Source organism: Miniopterus natalensis, chromosome 8, assembly GCF_054644295.1.
Source record: "Miniopterus natalensis isolate mMinNat1 chromosome 8, mMinNat1.hap1, whole genome shotgun sequence".
Taxonomy (NCBI): domain Eukaryota; kingdom Metazoa; phylum Chordata; class Mammalia; order Chiroptera; family Miniopteridae; genus Miniopterus; species Miniopterus natalensis.
In genome coordinates, this window is record NC_142088.1 from 17,213,875 (window position 1) to 17,241,297 (window position 27,423).

The window sequence follows — 27,423 nt, forward strand, 5'->3', positions numbered from 1 at the left end:
CGGCTGCTCTCCTTGGAGGAGAAAAGTTGATGTTCAGCTTTACGTAGTTAATTTGGAGATGAACTTTCAGTGCGGAAAGTCCCGCAATACAGTGTGTGAAATAGAGGTAAGGAGAATGTATCCACAGGAAATAAAACATGCCCAGAAGCGTTTTTTATAAAAACTGCCACGTAACAGGGAGCCATAGAGAACACAGGATAAAATATAGATCCCATGGACTCATCCTTCCATGTAGTCATTGCTGGTTGGTTGCATTCATTGTTTTGCCTGTTAACTGAGAGGTTGGAGAAAATTTGGGAAGGGATAGTACACAGGTATCAAAAAGGTAGGCGGGAAACCAAAGCAGTAAAGTTGAAGAGCTGCAGTTAGTTCACTAATGTGGAGAAACAGAAAGACCATTTTATAATCTTGAAGAAAGCACAATTAGAGACCCATTGTTTCCCAGTTACTCATATGCCATATATACATGTAACCTTTCAGGGACATGTAAGTCAGTATTTTATAAAATAAAAGGAATGCGTGGGCCATCCCTCTTAGGGTTTAGTTTATGAATTTTATGACTTTTGTGGATTTTGAAGCTTAACACAGGAATGTTAGGATGAGAATAAAATGAAAGTATTTGCTTCAAAATGGAAGTTATAAGAGTTGTCGTTTATTATCGGCTGTGTTCCAGGTATGTTGTAATTGGTAGATCAACCTCATTAATAAACACTATTCTTTATTTAAAATTATGAGGAGTTGAACAAAACAGAACAAGTACAATGCAGTAATTGAGCATTAATAAGTGATTACTATACATTAATGTTCAAAAACAAGAATTTGATACTTTAATAATAAAATATAATGAATAAATTTTGGTTCCCGAGGAAATGAGGATCATCAATATGCAGCTTTGTGATCATTTGACTGCTGAAGGGCAAGAGTAAAGATTACAGCATGGTTCATATTAATAAAATGTTACCAGGATTGACATTTGAATGACTGAAGCCAGAGGGTATGTGCCTGTATGCCAGCAACTAACGTTACATGCCAGGCACCGTTCTAAGTGCTTTGTGTTAATTAGCTAACTTAAATCTCAGAAGAACTTCATGGTGTGGGTACTATTCATAGCCCCATTTCACAGATGAAGAAAGTAAAGCAAAGCAAGGCTGAGTGTTTGTTCACAGTTACAAAGCTAGTAAGTGACAGAGTTAGGATTCAACCCAGCAAACCTGGCTTTAGAGCACCTGTTCTTTACCAAGAGAGAGAGAGAGAAAGAGAGAGAGAATGAGAGAATGAGTGTGTGTGTGTGTGTTTACTCTCCACTTCTACATTTGGGTTTACACCATACATTTTATAAGTTCTACACATACACTCTCAGATGGAGTAATTTAAGCAATCACAACATGATGATACTCATGTGTACAAACTGTTTAGAAATGACTAATGACTAGTCAGTTTTAAGTGTTTTAGAAAAACATAAGCCTTGATAAAACATGAAAGGAATTTAGAAAGAAAGAGGGAAGCAGCTTGTTAGACAAGCAAGAGTACTTACTATTTAAGTCTGTAGGAGACCGTTATTTGGGATTGGACATGAAGTAAACCCTGGAAAGATTTATGAGGATTTGCTGCTAGAAAAATGAAATCTCCAGTGTTGTCCTATAGAAGGTGTTCCTCTCCTAATCTTGAATTAACATACTAGCATGGTTTCAGGATAGAAAATGAGCTGGGCCAAAACAGAAGCTCTTCCTCCTAGTTGCTTGTATCTGAAAAAGCTTATTGAGGATCTTTGTGTGTGAAATATCACCCAAGTCTGAAATCAATCGGTAGCTCCTGCAGCTGTTAAGAAGCGATATTTGAAATCAGCAGTTTCGGTTCTTTTCACTGAAAGCCTCCTTTATAAAATGAGCACGCTGAAGCGTAATGCATCATGATAGAGTGTGCTCCTAGTTTGGGAAGCAAGGGAAGCATTTAGGTTCTCTAGGTGCCCCATCGAGAACTGTTCTATATATTTGTGCACATAGCAGCAGACAAGGCAGAAATATAGCAGGCAAGGAGGCCCCTGAAGGCCAAACCTGATGGCCAGCTACTGAGTGGTCCTAAGTGGTGTCCAGGGACCTGTGGGGAATCACAGAGCATAACACCACTTGCATTAGGCCGCTCTGGGTTTTGCTCCATGTAGGTTGTAGGTTCTAGCAAGGAGGAGATTTTTAAATTCCTTATAAAATGGAAAGCACAAAACATTGGTAAGGAATTGTTATTATAAAGGATTAAGTGAGCAGATGAAATATTCTTGTGTTAGAAATAAGTATTTAGTAGAAAAGATTGCTTCCCTTTCAGGTAACATGGTAAAAAGGTTAAGTAAAACCAAGGAAAGGCTGATCTCACAGTATCTTTAAGAGAGAATGAGGGAAAGTGCTAGCCTTCATTTATTTCATTTTTCCACTCTTAACTGTGATGATTCCTAAGGGAAATGGTAATCAACTCACACTTTGAGGGGGAAAAATACACACTGGACTCTAGAGGCCTTAGTTCTAAGAGACATGACCCAATCTTCTATAACCAACTCATAATGCTAATGAGGCTAAGATCAGCATATAGTTCCTCTTTTCAAGTATTAGATAACATTTTAAATAAGAGGATATGCAGCATAATCCCTAGAGTAATATTAACTTGCGCTCTAAATGGAAGTCATTAAAGTGTTTCAGGACGCTGGTCCTCTGATCTGCCAAATGTATAGCCTTTGAGCTACAGCTTTAGCACATGGGTCTTAGTTTCTGCTGATACCAAACTTATTTGAAAGGAATCACTCTGGCCAGGTGTCTTTTCTGTGCAATTTGACCTCCTTATTAAGTAGCTCTTCATCAGAGCCAGCATTTCAGTGTCTAATTTGAGCTCTGAACAGTGTCCTTCACCTTCATGAGAAGCTCCCAGCGGGAGCTGGTAGGACAAGCAGAAGGAATCCAGGGCGTGGATCTACACTAGGTATACTAGAGCCCTTCACAGTGACCAGTAGATAAATAAATGCACCAAAAGGGTCACCTGCTTTCTTTCTGCCTGCACTTTATATGGTGTTATGTCATTGTACAATAGGTTACCTTAAATTGCTACAACACAGGGCTGAAACAACTGTAACAGTTAGATGCCACCAATGTGCTTGGGTGAGGCACGGAGAGCAGAATAAGTGTTTTTAGATTGACTAGAAGAAATGGAAGGAAGGAAAGAAAAGACATATCTAAGCAATTTGATTTTTACAGACCAAAGAGACTGGGGCTGTGTCTTGTCATTTTCATTCCAGTAACTTCAGCACTTAACACAATGCTAGGCCCATAGTTGATGCTTAATAAATATATGTTGGATGGATGGATGGAGAGTGTCCTGCCATTACTATTCTAGCTACCATCTGTGCAAACTAAAAACAGTACCTTGAAACTAGGTGGAATGGGGCAAGGGTGGGAATTAACTAATTTCATATGTTAATCACATCTTTTTCCCTTCAACCTCTGATCTAATTGAGAAATGAACTCAGAAATTAGAGCTTTGTAATTGGTAAAGGTAGGTAAAGAGCTTATTGTTCAGATCTGGACATTAAATAGGCTTTCTCCTTGCCCCCTAATTTGAACTTACTTCCCCAGACTCAGAGCATCTGGACAGCCCAAGGTATGGATTACCACATAAGAAACAGGAGAGAGGAGATGGCAGGGAGCCTGAGAACAGAGAAGATTTCCAGAAAGTTGAGGAGTGAGGCCAGATAACACATTTTCCCACCTCCCCAGTCAGAGGAGCCAGTGAGGGTGGAGAAAGGCAGGGTATGGGAAAAGGGAGAGTATGGTTTCCCTCTGTGCTTTCTGTCCCTTTAGATCAGGAATCAGATGAGACAAAGTGACTCATTCGACACATTGAGGTTCACATTGGGCATTTGGGGTTGGGCATTTACTGAGTAGTTACTCTGCACTGAGGACTGTTGTAATAATTAACATGATTCATAGTAACTATGGAGGTAACTATGGAGTAGCTACTATTTCCATTTTATAGATGAAGCTTGGGCACAGAAAGGTATAGTAAACAGATTAAGATCACACAGCTGGTAAATGGCAGAGTCAGACAGTGATTCCTGAGCTCATGCTCTTTTTAAAAAAAATATTCATTTATTGATTTGAGAGGGAGAGAGAGGAAGGAAGAGAGAGAGAAACATCAGTTTATTGTCCCACTTATTTATGCATTCATTGGTTGCTGCTTGTATGTGCCCTGACCAGGGACTGAACCCGCAGCCTTGGCGTATCCAGATGACACTCCAACCACCTGTGCTACCTGGCTAGGGCCCCTGAGCTTATGCTCTTAATGCCTGCTGTGCTGAAGGATTCATCACTCACATGGCAGTCTGAATAAAAGACTGGGAGCACTTTCTAGTTTGACAGTTTCAAGCAGTACACTACAGGGCACTGAGGGAAGGAGGAGAAACGTGTGATGTCTTCTTTTTTTTTAAATCTCCCTTCCTACTGGACAGTCAGCTCTGCAGATAGCTTCAGGAGAAAAGACACATCTTCAGAGTGCTCATTTGCCCTCTTTAATTTCTCTTCCACTTTTTTGTTTGGAGCAATATTATTAAATCAAGGCATTGAAATCCCAGCTAGATTCCTCCCAGATTACCTGTATTAAAAGTATGGGACTATTTGGACAGCCAGCTGCTCACTGAGCGATGCACCAGCCAGTGCAGTGTTCACACACAGCCTTTGTGCAGAGCGCTGTGCACAGTAACTACAGCAGCCGGGCATGAGAATCCTGCCTTAAAGACAACTGTAATTATGTTGAATAAATGGAAATGCATTCTCTCAAACACTCACAAAATTGAGAAACTAATAAAATAATGCATTATAAAGTACTAACCTGACATAGAAGGACGGATGGTCATACTGTGGTGTTAATCAGAGGACATTTCACTTATATTTTCATAAGTGTGAGAAGAAATAAAAACATGGAAATTAATGAACATTTAAAGTTTCAGCTGGTGAACAGATTATTTGAAACTTACAACAACCCATTACCCCTCCTTCAGGGAGTTTGTGTCTTCATATCACTCAGAGTCTTGTGACCCATTCTTGGGTGTTAGCTGAGCACCTCTAGTGACTCCAGCAATATCTGTAGTCTGAACATGATTTTTCTTCGTAGAGTCCATGAAGAGAGTCTTTGAAAGCCTCTGCCCTGTAAGGAAATAGCTTACAGAGCTGAAGGACCATGGCAAAGATTTGTACAGCAGTCTGGACTGATTGTAAATAAATTAGTTAAAGAGTAACCTCTGAAATGCGGATTACAGAGAAGTGTTTTGAGAGGCTTGTACACCTATGAGATTTTTATCACCTCCATATACACTAGAGGCACACTGGGTCTTGATTGGTCAAGATGAATAGGAATAACGATCCCTCAGAAATTCAAAGACTTGGTATGAATTACTTCTCAACAGCTGGCTGTATTTATGGTACTACTGGGTAAGTAGCTGTGTAAGGAAATTGCAGATTTAGAAGTGTCCCTAAGCGGTTTACCCTCCCTTCCCAGAGTAGTAGCTACAGAAGGAAACAATAGAAAAATCTAGTTCAGTTTCCATACTGAAAGCCAGAACAGATATCTGTTACAGAAGTTTTATTTGGTCTTCACAGGATATATATATATGTATTTTTTTCAAGTAGTTGTCAACATTTCCAAAAAAAGAGGTTTCTAGGATGAGCCTTGAGGCAATGCCAGACTTCCTGAACTTATGCAGAATAACACCCCCTCCCCGTTCGGAGCAGTGCTTTCCTTAGAACTTTCTGTGGTGATGGAAATGATACAATGATACAGGGCATCCACTGGCCACATGGCTCTGGAGCGTTTGAAATGTGGTTAGTGTGGCCGAGACAGAATTTTAAATGTTCACTTTTCATTAACTTAAGTTTATGTAGAGGCTGGCATATTGAACACCACAGATCTGAGCAACCAAACAGGCTCCAGGAACGTAAGATCAAAATAATAAATGTTTTTCAGCCAAACACAACTCCCATTGCATCGGATTAATGAGTCTTCTTACTCCAGCTGCCCCTGAAGTGCAGGAGGGAATCATTGACCACTTGGGTTAACACATTTCCCATACATCTGGAGGGCGTTTGTCCAGCCTCTCATTCCTGAACTCAGAATCATATATCCAGCTGCCTATTGGCCTCTCCGCTTGGATATCTAATGAATATCTCAAACCTGGCCTGCCCCAGGTTTGGCTCCTCTCTGCAGCCTTCCTTCCCAAGCCTGTCCCTCTTCTAGAGCTGTTTGCCATCTGGGTGGCTGCACCACTGCCCATCTGGAGCCATCTTGACATCTCCTTCTCAGCCATTCCCCACCAGGTTCCATTGATTTTACCTTCCAGACATCTTTCCAGTATAGTCTCACTTTGTGTCTACTGCAACTACTCTGACTCTCCCCTGTACTCCTGAAGCATCCTTCTAACTGCTTCTCCTTCATCCACTGTTCCACACACTTTTTTCCAAACCTTACAGTGATCTTTTAAAAACACAAATCTTATTATGCTCTCCTAGTGCTTAAAATGGTGCTTTTCAAATAAACCCCAAAATCCTGAACTGGCTTACAAGGCTCTATGTGATCTACCTTCTGCCTAACTCTCCTGTATTCTTTAGGATTAGGCTTACCGGTATGTGGGGACACACCTAAAATAACAGTGGCTTTGACACGATAGAAATTTTCTTTTGTATATAGGCAGTCCAGGACAGCGTCCCAGTCCTTCAGGACTTAAGCTTCTTTGATCTTGAGGCTTTACCATCCTCGTCACAGAGCGGCTGCCTCATGGTCTAAAGTGGCTGCTTCAGCTACACCATCACATCTGTATTCCAGCCAGGAGGAAAGAAATGGCAAGTTGCCACCATTCAAGAATATCTTCTGAAGTTTTCCTTATTACTCCCACTAGCCCCATCAGTCAGCACTTAGTCACACAGCCATACCCAGCTGCAAAGAAGACTGTTATGGGCAGCCCTGTGCCTAGCTAAAATCGAGGGCATTATTTTCAGGAAAAAGGGAGATACCTTTTGGGGACCACTTAGCAGCCTCTAACATAAGAGCTAAATCCTTGTCACTTATAATGGATTGTGAATCAAAATGATAGAGAAATGCAGGGATAGCACATTATTATTAGAAATATGGAGGCAGATACTAGAGGAAATTATTTACAATGGTTGCCTCTGGGAGGCAGGAATAGAATGGGTCAGCAGACTGCCTATGTATACTAAGCCTTGCAGCACTATTTAATTTCTTCCATAAAGAACATATTTATTTTGACAAAAATTACATTAAAAAATAGGTTTTCTTAAAGCCTAGGCTGAGGCCAGGGCTGTGAGTATATAGAAGGGCTGGATGGGTTTTTCCTACAGAACCTTTGAGGTTGAGTCTTTATCTCCCACAGTTACCTGCCAGTTATCTCTCAGCCTTTGGTATTTATGCAAAGGCGGTGTTAGATGCATGGGTATTGTCAGAGGTGGAAGATCATGAGAATCAGACTCAAAACACTGAGCCACAGACATTTCCTCCATTGTTTTAATTAAAAATCTTTTTAATTTATTGATTTTGGAGAGAGAGAGGAGAGACAGAGACAGAGAGACATGGATTTGTTGTTGCACTTATTTATGCAGTTATTGGTTGCTTCTTGTATGTGCCCTGACCCGGGATCAGACCCACAACCTTGGTCTATTGAAATGATGCTCTAACCAGCTGAGCGACTGGCCAGAGTTAAATTAGAGCACCTGGGGTATAAAATATTGATGAGTCATTAAATGTCTTTGACTTAGGCATTTTGTCTTATTTTTCTGACCTAGACTGATATATAAACTTGTTCAGGAACTTTCTTTTAAGTCGCCGCACCACCCCTCACTTGAACCCCTTTTCATGCTTGGCTGTTTTGTAACCAGGAAGGTAGACATGGTAAATTGCAACCTGGAGGAGACTGCTTAATCAAAACAAGCAGACACTGAGGCCCAGAATGAGGAGAGAAATAGAACCCGAGGTTGTGAAATCCCAGAGGCTACAAGATAATTCTCTGTTGATCAGAAAGAAAAAAACAAGTATGTTATCTAAATGAAATATTGTGTGACTCGAGAAATGATTACCCTTTTTTCATGAGAAATACATCAAACCTTACCATTGCAAAACTTCATGGGTTTTGTCTGTTAAATATTTAGGCCAAGAGGAGTTGTTGATAATGAGAGGCAAAGGGAAGCAATCACTGGGCTTGTTTTTAATCACTTTTTATTTTCTCAGATCTCAGTCATGTCATTATCTGGCTTTAGTGCTTACGTAACTTAATTAAGGGAGTTCAGACAGCGATGGGAATAGGAGGGCAGAATGCAAGGGTAACAATTTAAACAGATGGCCTGCAGATGCCTGGTGTGTATGAGACGAAGCCTATTAAGAACCTAATTCTAGAAGAAGCTCTTGACATTGATCATTTGTGAAAAGGAGATTTTTTTTCTTACCCACGCACATGGTTTTGCACACTTACATCTACCAACCTTAAGCATTGGTACATCTCATCATCAGCTTGTGGAATTACTAACACCAAGCCACTTTGAAAGAGCAGAAAACATTATTAACTTTGGCAGGAAATGAAAATTTGGCCTTAATATACATGTGAAATTGAATTGTCTGTAGCACAAAGCTTTGGAGATTACCCGTGCAAAATGAGAAAACTATCTAAATTTAAAATTGTCCTCAGTACAGTGAAAAGTAATTTTGCAGACTGCATTTTTACTGCATTGGAATTCACAAAGAGATTGGCTCTATTAATTTAGATTTAAACAGAGGCTCTGTGTCTTTTAAAAATGGTAAATGAGATGGAAAATGTACTTTAAGGAGAAAAATGAGTTTCTGGACATGCTGCAGATTGGCTCCCTATGCCACGTCTTTGAGTCTGTCCTGAGACCAGGTGGCCTCAGGGAGGCGCTACCTACTGTGACAGGTGTTTGGAATAGGGACATGCAGACAGCAGCTCCCTTACAACGAGCAGGCTTCAGGGGTAGGATAAGAAGCCAGTGGAGGCCCCAAGCCCAAGTCATTGGCAGCTTTTACAGTGCGGTTCCTAAAGAAGCTGCATTCTCAACGGGAAAAATGAGGAGGAATTGCATTTATTTCTCAAATAACTTAATAGCTTCCTTATAATCCCAGCCTGGAATGATCCTGGAGTAGGGAATTTGGTTACTCTACCAACCTTCTCATGCAAAAAAAAAAATCTGTATAAGAGAAATGGAATTTTCATTCCCTAGTCTTTGAATTTCTTTAGCTCACAGGAACAAACACTTCTTGTTTATTATTAAGTAAATTATGAGTTAAATAAATAAAAGACTGCTTTTTTAGAATGACCTATCATTTAACCATCAAGAAGAATATGTTAACACAATAGCTAGAGTGCAACAGTTTAATAATAAACTTGGATTTAAAGTTCTTAGAGGGCCTTAGAGTTCCTATTAGTTAGCGTTCTAGTGATGAGGAAACTTAGAACCAGTAAAGTGTTTGCCTGTGTCTGGTTCTTAGAGCTGTTGGGTAATAAAGCTGAGTGTAGAACTAGCCATCTGAACAACCAGAGGGTTTATATATTTATTATGGCTTATCAAAAATCAACACTGCTGAGCAGGCAGCACGCCAAAATACTCAGTCAGCTGCCCTTTTCTCACTTTTCCATTATCTTCCTTCCGCCGTGCAGGTATTGCTGTGCTTTACTTACATCTCTATAATGTGTTCGGAGACCCTGCCTACCTGCAGCTGGCCCATGACTATGTGAAGCGAGGCCTGAGCTCCTTGTCCAAGCGGTCCATCACCTTCCTTTGTGGGGATGCGGGCCCGCTGGCGGTGGCCGCCGTGGTGCACAGCAAGATGCACAATGAGAAGCAGGCAGAGGATTGCATCACCCGGTAACCAGGTTTCTTTCTGCGCATTTTCACCTACCTGTTGTTATGCGTTAGTTCTGTGCGTGTTAGCACAAGAACACGTCAGTGAATTTCCTTTCCTCTCAGCTATAAATCTTAGTGCTGTCACTTGGTCAGTTCTCACATTATCCCTATGTTGTAGTTTAGGAACAACCATTACAATGCCTATTTTATTGCAGGATATAATGACACTGGCGTGTTCCAGATCAGACATCAGTTTCAGTAACAAAAATGAGGTCAAAAGCCTAATGATATGATTACTAATCCAAGGTGCTAGCCAAGATCAATACTTTGAAAAAATGCAGTTCACTTCCTGTGGTGGGTTGAGAGAGGCCCCCTAAGGCTATACAAACTTATGCAAAACTTAGGCTTTTTTAAGGACAAATGATGTGCAGATCCAGCTTTTTATTTTTAATATAAATCAGGCAACCCACTAGAAGCTTGTCAATTATGAAAAATTACCAAACTTTTGTACTAATGAATTACAAGTATTGCCTTGCTAGAGTTTAATGAACACTCAGAATTCTGCTAAGAAACCTGGCTGCCGTGCACCTCTGCATGCATGTCAGGTTTCCACTGAGCGTGCTGACATACATTTCCAGCAAAGGTTTTGTTGTTTTGTTTAGTTGTTTAATAGACTTCACTTTTTAGAATGGTCTTCAATTTACAGCAAAATGGAGAGAAAAGTATATAGGTTCCCCATACGCCGCGTTTCCTCACACATGCACAGCCTTCCCCATTATCAACATCCCCCACCAGAGTGGTACACTAGTTATAATCGATGAACCTACACTGACAGACACATCGTACTCACTGAAGTCCATAGTCTACATTATGGTTCACTCTTGGTGGTGTACATTCTATGGGTTGGACAAATGTGTAATGACATGTTTCCATCATCGTAGTATCATTCAAAGTAGTTTCACTGCCTTAATCCTCTGCTCTGCCCATTCATTCCTCTTCCTTCCTCCTAACCAGTCCCTGGCAACCACTGATCTTTCTACTCTCTCTATAGTTTTGCCTTTTCCAGAATATCATGTCATTGGAATCATATAATATGTAGCCTTTTCAGATAGGCTTCTTTCACTTAGTAGTATACGTTAAGGTTCCTCGTCTTTTCATGACTTGATAGCTCATTTCTTTTTAGCCCTGAATAATAGTCCTTTGTGTACCAGTTTATTTATCCATTCACCTACTGAAGGACATCTTGGTTGCTTTCAAGTTTTGGCAATTATAAGCTGCTATAAACATCCATGTGCAAGTTTTTATGTGGACATAAGTTTCCCACTCCTTCCAGTAAATACCAAGGAGTATGATTGCTGGATTGTATGCTAAGAATATGTTCAGTTTTCTAAGAAACTGCCAAACTGTCTTGCAAAGTTGCTGTGCCATTTTGCATTCTCACCAGCAACAAATGAGAGTTCCTGTTGCTCCACATCCTTGCCAGCATTTGGTGTTGTCAGTCTTCTGGAATCTTGGTTGTTCTAATAGGTATGCTGTCATACCTCTTTGTTTTAATTTGCATTTCCCTCTAACATGTGATAGGGAGCATCTTTTCATATACTTATTTGCCATCTGTATATCTTCTTGAATGGGGTGCCTGTTAAGGTCTTTTGCCCGTTTGAGTCCAAGGAGCCTTGTGCTCTACTTCTAATGATCTGTGAATCATATGAGAGCATTCCCTGAATTGATATATACCTCTGAATACCTCTTTTTAATACATGTCTATGGTACATCTATCAGAGGTTAGAGATTATCTAGTGCAACTTAAAAACAAAAAATGTAGTACTAGTGTATTTAGAGGAAAGAACTATTAACATTCCACTCCAGGGCTGGGAAGTATTTAATATAAAACCTGTCACTAAGCTTGATCAAAATGGCAAGTGAATCAAAACTGATTTCCTCAAAAGTTTAATTAACATGTATTCCTTCCATAGTAATTAACTTGCATAAGACCAACCAATACAAAAGCTGTTCCATACCCATCGAAATTTTCAATACAGAAACTACCTTTTTACTTTTTTGAACAGCCAGTTTAAAGCCATTAGCCACACATCTGCTTTAGAGGTCCACAAGAAAGTCTCATCGAATGACTCACTCTTAAGTATCATATAAATAAATTGTAGTGTTCCCCATATTTTATATATATAATGCCAGCCTTTCTCATATATGTGCAGCCAAATAGTAATAGTTTGCTATGTGAAAAATGTTAATAGGTGTTAATATTTGTTAAATACAACAGTTGTGTAATTAAACAGATTGGGAAAACACTAATTAAACAAAGTTAAATATGTAACTTTTTTGACTGCTCAGAGTCTGAAGAGAAACCACCTACTCTAGGAACAGAATTTGCCAGACTTATCATTTAGACAACCCTTTCTCCTCATGACATCTTAGGGCCTATTCTTCTAAGAAATACTCTTTGGGGAATAGTACCATATATGAATATTGGTTTATTATAAAACACTCTTAAGAGTAAGCTAAAAAAAATTTTATACCTTGGTAATAAAGGTGTTTTGGTAATTTATGTCATTTTTTTAAATGTTATGACATTTTAACATTTTTTTACAGCCAGTAGACTAGTTAAGGTTAAAAATATAGACAGTGAGCTTATGATAGGAAAATACATTGTTTGTGGCCACAGCTTTGATTTTTCATATTTCTGGATTTCGTGGCAGAAGAAAAAGAAAAATATATATTTGTAAATTAGTTTCATATCTCCTCTCTTTTAAGGAAAAATCTATGTCTTTTCAATTCAGTTTCAGGAAATCCAAAATTAATTGATGTCATCAGTTATTTAATAAACCTAATTATCAGTTTTACTTTTTACTGAAATTTTTCTCCTGTCACACAGCCCTTCTGCAGCCCTTTTGAGATACCACAGACAGATTCTCCGTGTGGCATCTGCAGTGTGCTACAATGCCACCATACTCTTTCAGCTTACCTTTCCTATGTTTTCTTAATATAGTGCTCTTTCAGACTCATCATTTTGAGTTTTAGAAACCAAAGGGTCTTTGGGATCATCAAAAGTCTAATCCTTAGACAAAGCAACTGAAATACAAAGAAATCAGTGTTTCTCTAAGATAAAGGTTCTTAACTTTGGGGCCCTGAGAATTCTAGGGCTTCCAGATGTATAGAAAACCTCCAAATTGCATTCAGCAAGAAGAGAGAGAGCATTTTACACTTTTCTTGGAGGATCTGTGACTCCCCAGAAGGATTGTGTGTGTATGTGTGTGTGCATAATGTCCTGCAGTTGGCTTGAGGGTAGGGTGGTAAATAACACTAGTTTTTCCTGGTGCCTGGTTTTTTTTATAGGTGTCCATTTTCACCCTTCCTTTTACATAGGGACAGTGGTGCCACTGCACAAATAGGGAGCCCTGCCTGTTTGGTACCCAATTAAGAGACTAACCTGACGAGAGCCAGTACTTAGAGTGATAAAGAACTTTGGTTTCCTGGTCAGAAAATATATACCCTCTCCCTTTTGCAGTGTGAGTAAGAAAAGGACTTCTTTTTTTAAAGAGCAAAAAGCTCTCCCCCAATAATGCCCTGGGGAAGTATTGCTAGGAGGGGAACATAGCTATCCTGTCTTTATGTCTTTACTCTTCCTTCAGATCGGTTGCTACTAATATCAACATATTAAAAAATGGAGCTGCAGCGACAGGCTTCTGGGTTTCAGAGTTTCTGAAAACACTTAAAATAACCTTTATCACTTATAAATGCTGTCATTTCTTTTTTTTATCTTAAGAATATGGCATGTAAAATATGCAGCTAAAAGTCATACCTTTAATAATCATCAGATACAACTAATGAGTTTTAATGACCTGAATTCAAATACAGAAAAAAACAGAATGCTGTGTTGTTTTAAGGAGAAGGTCTGAGCAGTACTTTATTTTCAAATATTTGAAAGGTATTTGCTACCTACTTTGAACTTCCCAAATGCAAATAAGTTTGGCTGCAAAATAGTTGGAATGCTAATTATATATTGCCACCTAGTGGTAATGCAGGTCAACAGTGGTAAATAAAGGAAAGGTGTTTTCTAACATGGTAGCTCAAACATTTTATTTTAGATGAAAACATCATTGGAGTTAATGCAGTAATTGTTCTGAGTAACTTCCATAGACCTGTGTTTGCTTAAAAATTCATGGTAATTTCTCTTTTGAATAGTTTTTTTAATCTCCTTTGCAAAAGTAAATCAAAAGTGCTTTATTATATCTAAACTCAATACAATTTGATACATTTACATTAAAACTTGATAATAAATTCTTATCAAGACTGTTTACTACAACAGGCGAGTTCATATCTAGTAAACAGGTTTTATTTTCTTAAGGTCTCAATATTACTGAGCTGCCATTTGGACATTAAAAAAAAGAATTTCTCTTAAATGTTTTTAAGTTTTTAAAAATATTAGAAGTGTCTGTGTATAATACTGATTGCAACACTTCAAATATAAACAATCACCCCAGGGGTGTGATTTTTGATGCTTCAAAGGTTAATTAACCATTCCTAGTTATAGACTAAAGTTAGATGAGGTACATGCACAGGCACTGTTTATACTTAACTACTTTAAAAATATATTTCCACACAGACAACTTAAGAGAAGTTTTTAATTGGAAGGAACCGTTCAATTTACAGATGAGAAATTTCAAGTACAGGGATTACATTGCAAGTTTAATGCAGGTTTTGTGTCAGAAGCTGCCTGATGACAGAGCCATTATTTAATAGGGCTAATGTTCTCTCATGATTGCTCTTTTGTAGAAAATCTAGGGCTCTTCCCTTTTCCTTTTTCTGTGTACTAATATCATTTTGTCAAGTTTCACAAAAGAATTAAGTTGTTTTAATAACTTAAATGGTGTAATGTTTCATTTTAGGATAATTTAGAGATAACAGATGTGCTTTCAAATTTTCATGTGATCAAAAATCTAAAAAGGCAAGGAAATTTTCCCTACCTATCATATTTGTTTTCCCTTCCCCCAAAAAAGGAGAAAAATTGTTTTTATTTTCAGAGATGAGACTATAAATATGGTCGCTTTGCTGAGCTCATCTCCCTGTGTGACCACTACCTAATTCCTGGGTACCTGGGGCTTCCCTTTTTGGTCCTCTGGAAAGAAACCTGGGGCTTTGGTTACTTCCCACAACTATGCCTGCATCTGGGGCCCCGTGATGGGGAAGCTGGGAAGACAAGCGAAGCAGTGGAGGCTCCCCCCTCCTGGACCCGCAGCTCCTCTGATCTGCGAGGCAGGGCCCCACCCTCATGGTTTGGGCTCCCGTGGGCTCCTGTTGACTTCAGTTCAGCTGCCACCATGCGATGGCAGGTGGCCTGAGGCATGAGAGAACAGAGGATAGAAAAAAGAAAATAAAGAACACTATCTCTGATATTAGGTGTTCCCTCTCCCTCTCTTCCTAACAGAACTGCAGGGCCCCTTCTGCACTCTCTTCCAGCCCCGTGGTGCCCACTTCCAGGTTTTGAGCTGTCCTGAGCTCTGGCCAGGGGACTATGGGGTTGGGGGGGAGATATGGTAAACCCATCACTAGTTTGGAGTTACATCAAATTCTCATCTTCTTCCCCATTCCACCCGCTCTTACTTACTTCTCAGAGTCCTCAAATAGCTGCTTCATACGTGTTCCCCTGGTCTGGGAGCTGCATTTAGAGGGAGCGGTAAGGTGCAGTATGCTTACTCCATCTCACCTGAAACCAGAGCTCAAAATAACTTTTTTAAAGAAGCTGAACCGAGTCTATCAATAGGGAACTAATAAATTATAATGCACCCATTCAATGGAACACTAAACACCGCTGAAAAAGGAGACTATCTGTATGTACTGCTATAGAATGGTTGTCATGATGTATTGTTGAAGAGTAGGCCACAGACCATTTGGGGAGATACGTTTATAAATATGTATATTTATGCTTGTATGTGCATAAAGTAATTCTAGGAATATACAAGAAATGGTTTTTCTGAAAGAAGGACTGGAAGCTGGAAGACTAGGGGGACAGGAACACTCACTGGTACCTATGTGCTATTTGCATGTATTATCGATTGCAGTAGATCAGCTGCCATGCAGACACTTCAGGTAGGCCTGATGACGATAATGGGTGCAGCCTGCATTTCATTTTATAGAAAGAGATGGCCCTTTGAGTGTTGACTTAGTTCCTTCTCCAGGCTAAATTCCATAATAGCCAGCAGTTCTTAGCCTCTCTGACCCCAGCTGCTAGTCCTAGTAGTTCCAGTGAGGAACTACGGAGGCTCCAGGAAACCTCAGCCATGCTCATGCATTCTTTCATTCTGTGAGTATCTTGTTTGACAGTTCCATTGTGAACTGAAGAATTTAGTTAAGGGTTAGTCTTTGAATCCTGACTATCATTTGCGCTCTGGCCTAGTACGCTTAATATTTAATGTACAATGACATATATATTATACTAATTATAATTATATGTTAAAAATATTTTTAAAATACAATAATTTAAAATACTATATATATTATATCTGTGTGTTTTTTAAATGTACCATTTTCTAGTATATACCTCTACCTAATTCATTTCAAATTATCTTAAGCATGTATTTTTCTTCCCAGGCTAATTCACCTAAATAAGGTTGATCCCCATGCTCCAAATGAATTGCTGTATGGACGAGTGGGCTACATCTATGCTCTTCTCTTTGTGAATAAGAACTTTGGAGTAGAAAAGATTCCTCAAAGCCATATTCATCAGGTACCATGTTTTTATGCTTTTTGGAGTCTTTTTAGGATTCCACTTACCGTCTGCCTAAACTATAGGTTTTATTTCTCCAGCTAGCACATCCCAAATAGCTGGAAGGTGTATCTTGACCTCTGAAAGTCAGGCATGATCAGAGAACCAATAGCTTCATGCTGAGTGCTGTTGGAAACACTGGAGAGAAAGACTCAGTAAGAAGCCCGGCTGTGTGAGAAGAAGATGAGGGCCAGATTTCACCTTCCAGGTGCAGGTGCCTCCCTTGGTGCTTGAGGGAGTTATGCTTTCCTTTGACAAGTGAATCCTTGTAAGCTCCAGTGAAAAGAGTTCAAGATCTTCCATCCCCTCCCTTTATTAGAAAGAATATAGTCACATCTGCTTTTCCGAGTGCTGAATTAAACTGTGCCTTCCCTGGCCTAAGATGGTGTCTGATTTGCCATGTCTCCCAGTATCCATTCAGAAAGATTCTTACCTCCACCAGTAGGGTTTTTACTCTAATTCTCTCATTATTTTGGTTGGTTTTCTCCCTGCAGATTTGTGAAACAGTCTTAACATCTGGAGAAAACCTAGCTAAAAAGAGAAACTTCACAGGAAAGACTCCACTGATGTATGAGTGGTACCAAGAATATTATGTGGGGGCTGCTCATGGCCTGGCAGGAATTTATTACTTCCTGATGCAGGTAAGAGATGAAGATGGTCAGACTTTAAAATGTGCTTCCTGGCTTTACTGTCTAGGGTCAGAAGACAGGTGCTTCAGCTCCATTTTTTATTCTGTTGATTACTGCATCACCCACCCTCCTCGTAATTACCTGGCCTACACTAATAAGAGTAATACTTGCCAAGGTACACTTCAAGTGTATAAATATAAAAGGCTCTGTGCTTTGAGATGATGTTTGATTTGTGGATGACCGTACTTGCCTAGTTCCACTTGTCCAGACTAAAGTGTTTTGACCTATACTTCTATTTGAAATGCCTCTGCTCTGCTCTTCTCTTTCGGCAAATGCCTTGAATTAATATTATTTCATGTTATAGGGCAAAACCCACTGAAACAAATTCCAGGAGTAAGAACAAAATCAGTAGAAAAGGAATGAGCATATGTTGCCTGAGGCTTACTTAGAGAGCAAGGCTAAGGAGCCTTTCCAATGGATTTTGTGTAACCTGCCCAAGAAATAGCTGAATAGTCTATGCTCAACAGTTTTTTAGATCTAATACTGTTTTGGGACATCAGCCAAAGTCATAGACTAAGGACAAATAGAATTTACTGTAGCCAGCATAATCTGATGGGGGAGGTCAGAAGAGGACTTCTCATGGGAGCATCTTTTCTGGGGGCTTATTTAGCTCTCTTTACAGAGAAATTGGCACTTATGAATAAGAATTTATGGCAAAAGAAAATTGATTCTTAATGGTAGCAAAGGTGTCCCCCCTCACCTTCCTAAAGTACAATGTGGCATAAAGAAAAGTGTTTCATTAATATGTTCAACATGAGTGCTTAGACATACATACCACTAGCTGGTTGAGTAGCTGGCTATAATAATGCAAAATCAATGTCAGACCTTCCCTCTCCCCATAACTAAACAATGACGACGCTGGAAAACTCAAGGTTATTATTGCTTTTAAATGCAAAGTCACATTTTGAGGGTTAGTGGCAGTAGGAGACCAACTATTGTATTTATTTTACACTTCTCAATTAAGAGTTTTGTAATTAGGGATTTCCACAGTTTAGACTTAAATTCCTTTATTTTCTGACAAATCCCCTCATTGGCTCTCTATTTCCCGAATTAAATATAGATTCTTAAAAGTTTTCAGGAAAGGAGAGTTCATGTTTTCTGAAGTATCAAGATGAGTTAGAGTCACACGTGTCACATGACTTTCATTGAAGTAGATCATCAGGAGCATCTTATCCTCCATAAGAAATCTAGAAACCCAGCTCCTGACTTTTCCATTGGAAGATTATCATCTATTTTAAATGTTTTCATTTTCAATCCTATAAAAGTTCATTCCAGGAGGTGTCTATGTATCAGCGTAAAGCAAAATATGTTTTGGCCGTTTGGGGCAATTGCTATAAGTTGAGGAGAATCTAATCTTTCTACACCAGCATTTAAACTCAGCTTGCACAGTATTCTGGGCTGATGTAGGCGTAGGTGTTAAAACTCCTCACACTCACCTTCCCAAGCATTGGCTTGGGGAAATGATGTACATGGATATGGATAACAAATATTGAAAAATAATATGGACATAAAGCCCAAGAGTTAACTGATAGCCTAGTTTTAGTTTGTTCTAGTAGGTGAAATCATTGAATGGAATCCAAAATTTCTTAATGACTTCCAATTCCTTTTGGTCATATTTTCTTTATGGCTTAAACTCTTTCCTGGGGCTCAGGAAGATCGTTTCCTTCAGCAGAGCTAATAATTCCCTTTCTCATTTTTAGCCCAGCCTTCAGGTGAGCCATGCAAAGTTACACAGTTTGGTCAAGCCCAGTGTAGAGTATGTCTGCCAGCTGAAATTCCCCTCCGGCAATTACCCTCCTTGTGTGGGCGACACTCGAGATCTGCTAGTCCACTGGTGCCACGGTTCCCCTGGGGTCATCCACATGCTCATCCAGGCCTATAAGGTACTGTGGATTTTTCCTTTTAGAAATAAATTGGAAAATACAACATAAAATTTTATCATTTAAAATTAGTTTTATGCATAAGCCTTAAAGGAGCAATAGATAAATCACTTGTTAGACCTAAGATTACTTTGTTAAATGATTATATTCATTCTCACAGTATCCATCTGTACCAGAGCAGACATCATTTCATAGAACAGGAGACTGCTTCACTGACAGGTAGAATAGCCAAGATTAGAGCATCAGTTGCAGAGCCATGATGAGCACCCCAGGAACTCAGTGAAAAAATAGAAAGAATCCACCTTACTCATTGCTAATAGGAATAGAAAATGGTGCAGCTGATGTAGAAAACAGTTTGGCAATTCCTCAAAAAATTAAACTTAGAATTAACATATGATCCAGCAATTCCACTCCTTGTTATTTACCCAGAAGGATTAAAATCAAGTATCCCAACACACTTGTACACCAGTGTTCCACAGCAGCATTATTCACAGCAGCCAAACGGTGGAAGTAACTCCAAGTGCCCATCAACAGATGAATGGATAGGCAAGCTGGTATATACATACAATGGAATAGTATTCAGCCATGCAAGAGAATGAACTTCCGATCCATAGTATAGCATGAATGCATAACATTGAAAACAGTGTAAGTGAAGTAAGGCAGATTCAAAAGGGCAAATATTGTGTGATTCTACTTAAATGATGTGATGGTTACTAATTCATATTAAAAGAAAGTAGAATAGAAGTCACCAGGTGCTGGTGCTGGGGTGGCGGGGGTGGTAGGGGTGGCGAATTTAACACTTCATGGGTGCAGAGCTTCAGTTTGGGACAATGAAAAAGCTTTGGAAATAGATCATGGTGATGGTTATACAACATTGTGAATGTAATGCTGTGGAATTGTATTTTTTAAGTGATTAAATATATTATGTATATTTTACCATAATAAAAAATGCTAGTATCACTTCTAAAAAGCATGCTATAATAAAGCTGTAATCAAAGAAGAAGGTTTTATTTGAGAAAAAAATAGAAGTTAACCAAGATATCTATGTCTATTGCGCCAAATTTATAAATTACAAATCTACACACTGGCATCTCATAGCCTAAGTAAGCTTTTAGCATATCAAATTTTACCTTTAGAGACTTGAGAAATCTTTTAAAAGGTCCTACTCTATTTTTAAGGACACTTAGTTTGCAATGAGATATTTAAAATGTCTACTCAGAATATTCCTCAAGTCTTCGATCAAGGGTATCGGAGTCCACAAAGGATTATAAAGGTGTATCTCTATGTTTCTGACAAAGTACAGTGTTTTAAACCAAATCAGTTTTTATAATCAATTTTATACACAGTTTCTCCTTCGGCATATAAAGAAACTTTCTTAGAGTGAAGGGCATCATTATTACCAAAGAAGATAGTGTATGTTCTTTGGAAAGGGACTAATAACAGCAAGTCTCAGGTAAAATAATGCTACTGCACCAACACCACCCACATGTGTACACACACACACGCACACAAAACTTAGACCTGGCAAGCAAGGTCATGCCCAGTTATTTATAAAAAAATAAAGCTAGCGAAGTTTTATAACTTATCCCCAATGATGTAACACATCTCTGTGGCTCTAAATCCCTTCTCCTTTCTTGCCAAGCCTCTTCCCTCTCTCTTCCCTTCCTCCACCTCCCCTCCTTTCCTATCAAGAAGGAATATCAATAAAATTTTCTTTCCTATCCTTTAAAACAAACTCCGTGCCTTGACTCCGCAGGTGTTCAGAGAGGAGCAGCACCTCAGCGATGCCTGCCAGTGTGCTGATGTGATCTGGCAGCACGGGCTGCTGAAGAAGGGGTATGGGCTGTGCCATGGCACCGCGGGGAATGCCTACGCCTTCCTGGCCCTGTACAACCTCACGCAGGATGTGAAGTACCTGTATAGGGCCTGCAAGGTAGGAGTCAGAACCGCCAAAAGGAAAGCACGCTCTCCTGGGGGCTGTGGAAAGGTTTCTTGTTAATCTGATTTAATTCATTCATTTGTTAAACCATGTCTGTAGGACACACAGTTATTTTAAAAAACCTCCCAAACCATTCAATGGAATTAGCTTCATTTTAAAGGGACCTAATTCTACAACAGCATTTATGGGAGGAACAGAAAGATGTAGGGTGGTTTTACTCCTTCGTTACTTCTCTGCTAACCTTGGAGTTGTGTGTGGCTCAGACAGCTTGTTAAATTCCCCCATTCTTCATACTCTCTTTCAGCCGATCCATTTCTCTGCATTAACCCCTTTTCTCTGCCTTGAAGATAGTTCTTGACGTTTTAGAATTCTTAGGAACAACCTCTATCAACTTCGGGGGTCTCTGGAAGAAATCACAGCAGTAATTTAACTTGGTCTCGTTTTCAGTTTGCTGAGTGGTGCTTAGATTACGGAGAACACGGATGCAGAACACCAGACACCCCCTTCTCCCTCTTTGAAGGTATTTGTCACACGTGACTTACTTGCTTTGTAATATCAGCATCCACTGCTCTGCTTGGTACTTAATATATTTAAATGGGACTTTTATCAACAAATTAATTTTATATTCATGTCTTAAACTACTTCCTTATTTCCTATACAACAACTCAGTATTAAAAATCAGTTAGCATGTCACTACCACAGACCTAATGCTAATAGTCATAATGGTGACTAGCATTCTGGAGCCAGGCACACGCTAGGCATTGTGGAGATGCTGTCATAAGTCACCTCAGCAAAAACCTACAGACATTATCCTCATGTCACAGGTGAGAAGATAGGGACTCAGACGGGTAGGTGACCCGTGGTGCTCACGCGTGGTAAATGGCAGGGCTGTGCCTTGAACTCGTCTGGCTCCACTCTCCCTGCCATCTTCCACCTGGATGAAGTGACTGAACACCTCACTGGTGATCTCCTCTAATGGTGAACTGCAAGGAATATAAATATAGACAGATGCCCACTTCATTTAAATCATTGCATTAAGATCGTAATGATGATGCTACAAAATGAAGCCACTCTAAAATGGAGTCATTGGTGCATTAACTCTTCCCCTTTCTCTCCCTTCAGGAATGGCCGGAACCATATATTTCCTGGCTGACCTCTTGGTGCCCTCGAAAGCCAGGTTTCCTGCGTTTGAGCTGTAAAAGGACAGCCTGCCCCCTGCAACTCACTGCATGGCCGTTTCTGCATATCAGACCTGAGCTAAGTGCTGTCGTTGCTTTGCAAGGAAACAGTCACACCGTGTCCTTCATTTAGTTGATATTTTTTTGAGTTTGTGTTTGGTTCAGTTTCTTTTCTTTATCATTTACTATTATTTAAAATATCCAAGAAATCTTTTAACTTCACTTTCTTTCAAAAAGGAAATTGGGTGATATGTACAATATTTTGAGGGCATATGTGTATATATATTTTGTAAATTGGAGGAAATCTTGCTCTTATTTAAGCTTATGAATATAACTGTTACTATTCTAAAAATGTTAAAAAGAAATGGAATGTAGATAAACAAAAGTAAATGCATGATTATTGTTGGACATTGCCCTCTACCTCTGCTCCTCAGTGTTTTTTTCTCCAACAGGACAGTTTTGACTTGCTTTTCTCTATGCGGTTGATTATGAAAGGGGACGAAAATGTAACTCTATGCTTCTAGGACAGAAATTGCAAGAATTGAAAACTGGTCTGGGGACCTAAATACCATTTTTTAGATTCACAATATTTATTTAAACTAGAGATAAACATTCTTTGAAATTTGCCTCTTTTTGTTAGTAAAGCATGCAGCCTCTAGTAGTCGTGAAAATTCTGATTTGAAGGCTAGTTCTAGATAAGCTAACAATAAGAATTTATTGTTTTTTCTAAAATAAGTTAGTGTACTTTGTAACTATTTGTTTAAATTTGTTTGTTCTCTAGAATTAGTATAAGATCAGGACACCAGTGTTCCTGCTGTGATTATGTTGTAGCTGAGGATTTGAGTCCACCCTGTCCGATCGACCTCCTGAACTCTGACTTGTGTTTTACTTGCTTGGCAGTGACTTTGCTCTAGTGTGGGCTGTTGGATGCACGCCATGTTTTCCTCCCTACCAATCTATCTGGACCTTGATCTTTTCACTAAGTAGTACAGCACTCTACTTCTGTTTAAAAGGAGGGAGGGGTGCTACATATATAGCCATTAACTTGAAAAAAACACCACTAAGCTTTCGTTAGGAATACAGTGATCATCCTTAAAACAAATGCATCCTGCCATTTTGCATATGTTAGGCTTAACATTCATCAATTTCTGAGTCCTGAGAATCAGGTATTTATATAGCAGATATAGAATCCCTGGTGCTTCAAACCTGTACACGTTTTGACTCATCAGCTTCTACTCCTCCTTCCCTCGCTGCCTTTCCCAGGCTTGTTTTGTTTGTTCTGTGTTTTGACTGATTTTAAAACATTTTGCAGCTTTAAAGAAACAGGGTCTAAGAATTTTAAATGTGCCTATCTCACAGCTCTCTTGGTCATAAAAACATGTTACTTTTTACTGGAACTCTGAACCGAATCCCCACTGAGTGTGTGTTGGTTCCTGTGGGTAGCAGTCCCCCTATTATTTCCCACTTAGCACCAGAATAGCTAATATTATTGAAACTTGTCTGACCCTTTAAAGACTACTGACAACAGCATCTAAAACAAGAGCCCACTGCCCAGATCCTAGAATTCGCTTGTCCTCTATGACTTGTGCTAGTCGGGGACAACCTTGTGCCTCTCGGGTTTCTGACTTGCTGCTGAGAGCTGTGTGCTAGCTCTGCCTTCCCATGAACCTTTCGATCAGTGGTGTCAGCATTGACAGGAAAGCTAATTTGCCTTTGGCTGGGTGTCCAACTGGAAAAAATAAAACCCACTTGGTTTAGTTAAGTGTCTTACTATACCGAGCCTGTACTTTTAGCAGTTACGGTTACTAACCGGGGGAAAAAGAACAAAACATATTTCCTCTTAGCCAGAGACGTGATCACAGTGCTTCCCCAAACATCCTGATTGATTTCACCCCAGGGAGACTTCAAGGCAGGGAGAAGAGCATTTTGAGTAAGATTCTTGTTACTATTTGAATTCCAGTTTGGCTCCTGCCATCCATTACCAAATTCATTGATATAAACACAATTCAGGTACCTTTTTTTTTTTTTTTTTTTTTTTTTGCTTTTTAGGACTTATAAAACTGGAAGAATTTTATATTTGTGTCGTTGTTGTTTTTTATGCTTAAAAGCTAAGAAAGTTTGATAGGATTTTAAACTTAGGCAAGGCTATAAACTAGGACCATGGAAGAAACTGAAAGAAACTTTTACACTAGTTTTGATAGTTTTAAAAGGAAGAGGCATAATTGCAGTTGTATTTCTGTTATATCATTTTTCCCTCATATTTTTTTTTCTTTTGGGTTAAAAAAAAAAAAAGCCTTCCCAAAATTTGCCTCCCAGAAAACTCAATAATGTCTCTCATCTCCATGAAAAGACTGGGTAGTAAAACCTTGAGAGCTTGTGCGCAGTGTTCATTTATCCTGTCCTGTGTTTGTTTGTAGTGATGAAAATTGCAGTAGTTAACTTTTCTTCATGGAAAAACATTAACATTATCAAAACTGTTTTCTCAAGCCCATTGGGCTTTGGTCTCACCCCGGTTTTCTGTCTTTAATCCTTAGAGTCATTTGGCTCCCTTTTCATCCATGATGTCAGTTCCGATTATTTGGCATCAAAAGCCTTCATGGTAGGTAGAGTGTTAGGTGAAAGTGGATCCAAGGCTATTTCTCTCCTTGAGACCACTTCCTTGTGTAACTGAATGGACAGAGATCCTCAGCTCCCATGCCTTCAGGTTCATTTGTGTCTGGACTTATGACGCCCTCCTCCTACTAGCTGACTTTGAAATACATGTGAAGAGTGAACATTTGTTCATCCACTCCTTTGGCTACTAGAACTCACCTGTAGCCCTCCATTACTCATACTTCACTGATTCCACTTCTGCTTCCCCTAAATAGGTCAGAGCACCCCCCCCCCCATTGCTGTATCACTAAGCTGAAGAACTGTTTCTCCCCTATGGGTATAGAACTACGTGTTTGGGATATTCAGGGGACCCACCCCAATGCTTTGTTGCCATTTATTGGGAAGAGCTGGGATCATATGTATTTCTACATTCTGTAAAGGATTCGACTAACTGGTTCTCAATAAAGTTTTATTGGGACTGTATGTTGTCATGTGCTTTCTTTGGTTTAAACTTCAGAATATTGTCTTTCAGTGGGAAATGATGACTTGTTCTCTGTACACTCATTCCCTAGGGTTTGCTCCTGACTTTTTATTCAAGATTTGCAGTACTTTCTGGAAACAGAGATGCATTAGAGGAAAATATTTTTAAGTCTGATCATTACAGAATTAGGAGGAATCTACTAGACTTCAAGCAGAGGGCATATTATACATATGAGAACCCACCCTGTGGCTAATAGCTAAATGCCTAATTCTAGAAATTGATTTCCCTGCTGACCAGTTCTGAAAGGAGCCTAGAATAGAGGAGATTAAATGAGGCATAATTAGAAAATGTCTTTGCAGACGTTGGAAAGGAAAGGGTTTCTGCCGAATCACTTGGCATGACCCGTACCACTTATTTGCATGACACAGCTATGTAGTGTCACTTGACACAGCAGAGACCTGCCAGGTTACAAAATGCTTATTTTCATCCCTGAATTAGATTTTGTCGTCGGTGCATATGATTAAAATGCCCTTCATACCCCTGGTCTGTTGTCTGCACGACTCTTAACACTAAGGACAAGTGCACATTTTTATTTCCCTTCTTTGCTGAGTGACAGCACAGGCGGCCGTATCCCATCTCTAGATGCGGGCAGTGGGGCACGGGGAGGACGGCGCCTCGCGGAGGCCACCGAGGCCACAGGCGATGCTCGGGGCACCCCACTGGTGCTCTGCAGCTGGAGAGCCAGCTAGCCCTGCTCTCTGGTTCACCCTCCCTGGCTCATCTCCCTACCAGCAGAAAAATAATGACTAGCACATTAAGTTGCCCCACAGTTGTAATTTCATGAACAAAAAAAACTTAAAGAAGTAATTTGTCTCCTGCGCCTTACCAATGGTAGTTTGATTTCTTTTTTCCCTAACTTTGCATTTGAAAGACCTTTGCCTCCCTCCTTCCCCTCATACGCTGTGAATAGAATAATAATAGTTGTGTCATTTCTTTTTCCCTAGATACTTCCCACTGTGGAGTCAGTGTTATTAAAAGTCTCATGAACTCTGAGAAAAGCCTGAGAGTCAGTCCCCTGGTAACTTGCTCTCTCATCCAGACTCACCCTCTTCCTTCTAAAGCTGGCGGGCAGTGAACAAAGGGAGAGAACTGTGGCTTTTTCACAGTGGAGAACATTTGGACTTCGTTGGCATCATGTAAAGTATTGAAACAGTTTTCCAGAAGGCCCGTGCTGGGGCATCCTTGGGGACTTATTTGACAATTTAGTGAGCAGTGGGAGAAAGCAGCAAACACAATAAACCTAGAGGTGAAATAATGAGAACAGAGAAATGGGTCTTAGCAGGGCCGGTGCTCATAGTCAGCCGGTTTAATTTCACATTTCTACATTATGTTAACTTTCATCCACATGCAAATTACAACCATGGTGGCATTAACTCTGCGGCTAATGTTCTATCACTCTACAAATAAGTATTAGAGAAAGCATTTGTGAGGTACATAGTCATTATGCAGGGAAGGCAAGATTCTTGATAAATTCATTTATAAAGGAGTGTCACGGTTGCCTAATTTCTCTGATGGAGCTAGGATATTAAGAAAAGCATTTGTCACCCCCAAAATACTAGTGTGGTTCATTGTGAAGGTTGATGGTTCACGCTGATCCCTCAAGGTTCAACATTCAAGAACTAACATGAACACTCTTGCCGGTACAATCCAGACTGCTGGCTCTGGCTGGCTGTATGGCTGCAGACGTGCCCTCGTATTTAATCAGCAAATGTGTGTTAAACCACCAAACTGAAATATGGTTCTTGCAGCTACAGCAATGAACATAGAAACCTTTACTTAGGTTTTTTACATGCTGATTAATGGTCTTATGTTTAGCTTGGTTCTCTTTCCTATTAAGTGTAGCTCCGCTTGATTGGTTTAATTAATAGTAACCATCAAGTTAGCAAAACCTGAGCATTACTAGTTGGTAATATAATGAAAAACAGATTTT

At 39.6% G+C, this 27,423-nt stretch overlaps 1 protein-coding gene across 2 annotated transcripts in view; it reads left to right on the forward strand.

Moving 5' to 3' along the window:
• Positions 1 to 25,435, forward strand: part of LANCL1 (LanC like glutathione S-transferase 1) — a 29,920-nt gene extending 4,485 nt beyond the window's left edge. For both annotated transcript variants that reach the window (XM_016196748.2, XM_016196747.2), the window contains exons 4-10: positions 9,707 to 9,914; positions 16,500 to 16,635; positions 17,169 to 17,315; positions 19,064 to 19,246; positions 21,000 to 21,176; positions 21,630 to 21,702; positions 22,305 to 25,435. In XM_016196748.2, coding sequence (XP_016052234.1) covers positions 9,707 to 9,914; positions 16,500 to 16,635; positions 17,169 to 17,315; positions 19,064 to 19,246; positions 21,000 to 21,176; positions 21,630 to 21,702; positions 22,305 to 22,381 — 1,001 coding nt within the window. In that variant the 3' untranslated portion in view covers positions 22,382 to 25,435. The remainder of the gene's footprint in view (positions 1 to 9,706; positions 9,915 to 16,499; positions 16,636 to 17,168; positions 17,316 to 19,063; positions 19,247 to 20,999; positions 21,177 to 21,629; positions 21,703 to 22,304) is intronic.
• Positions 25,436 to 27,423: the final 1,988 nt, after the last annotated feature.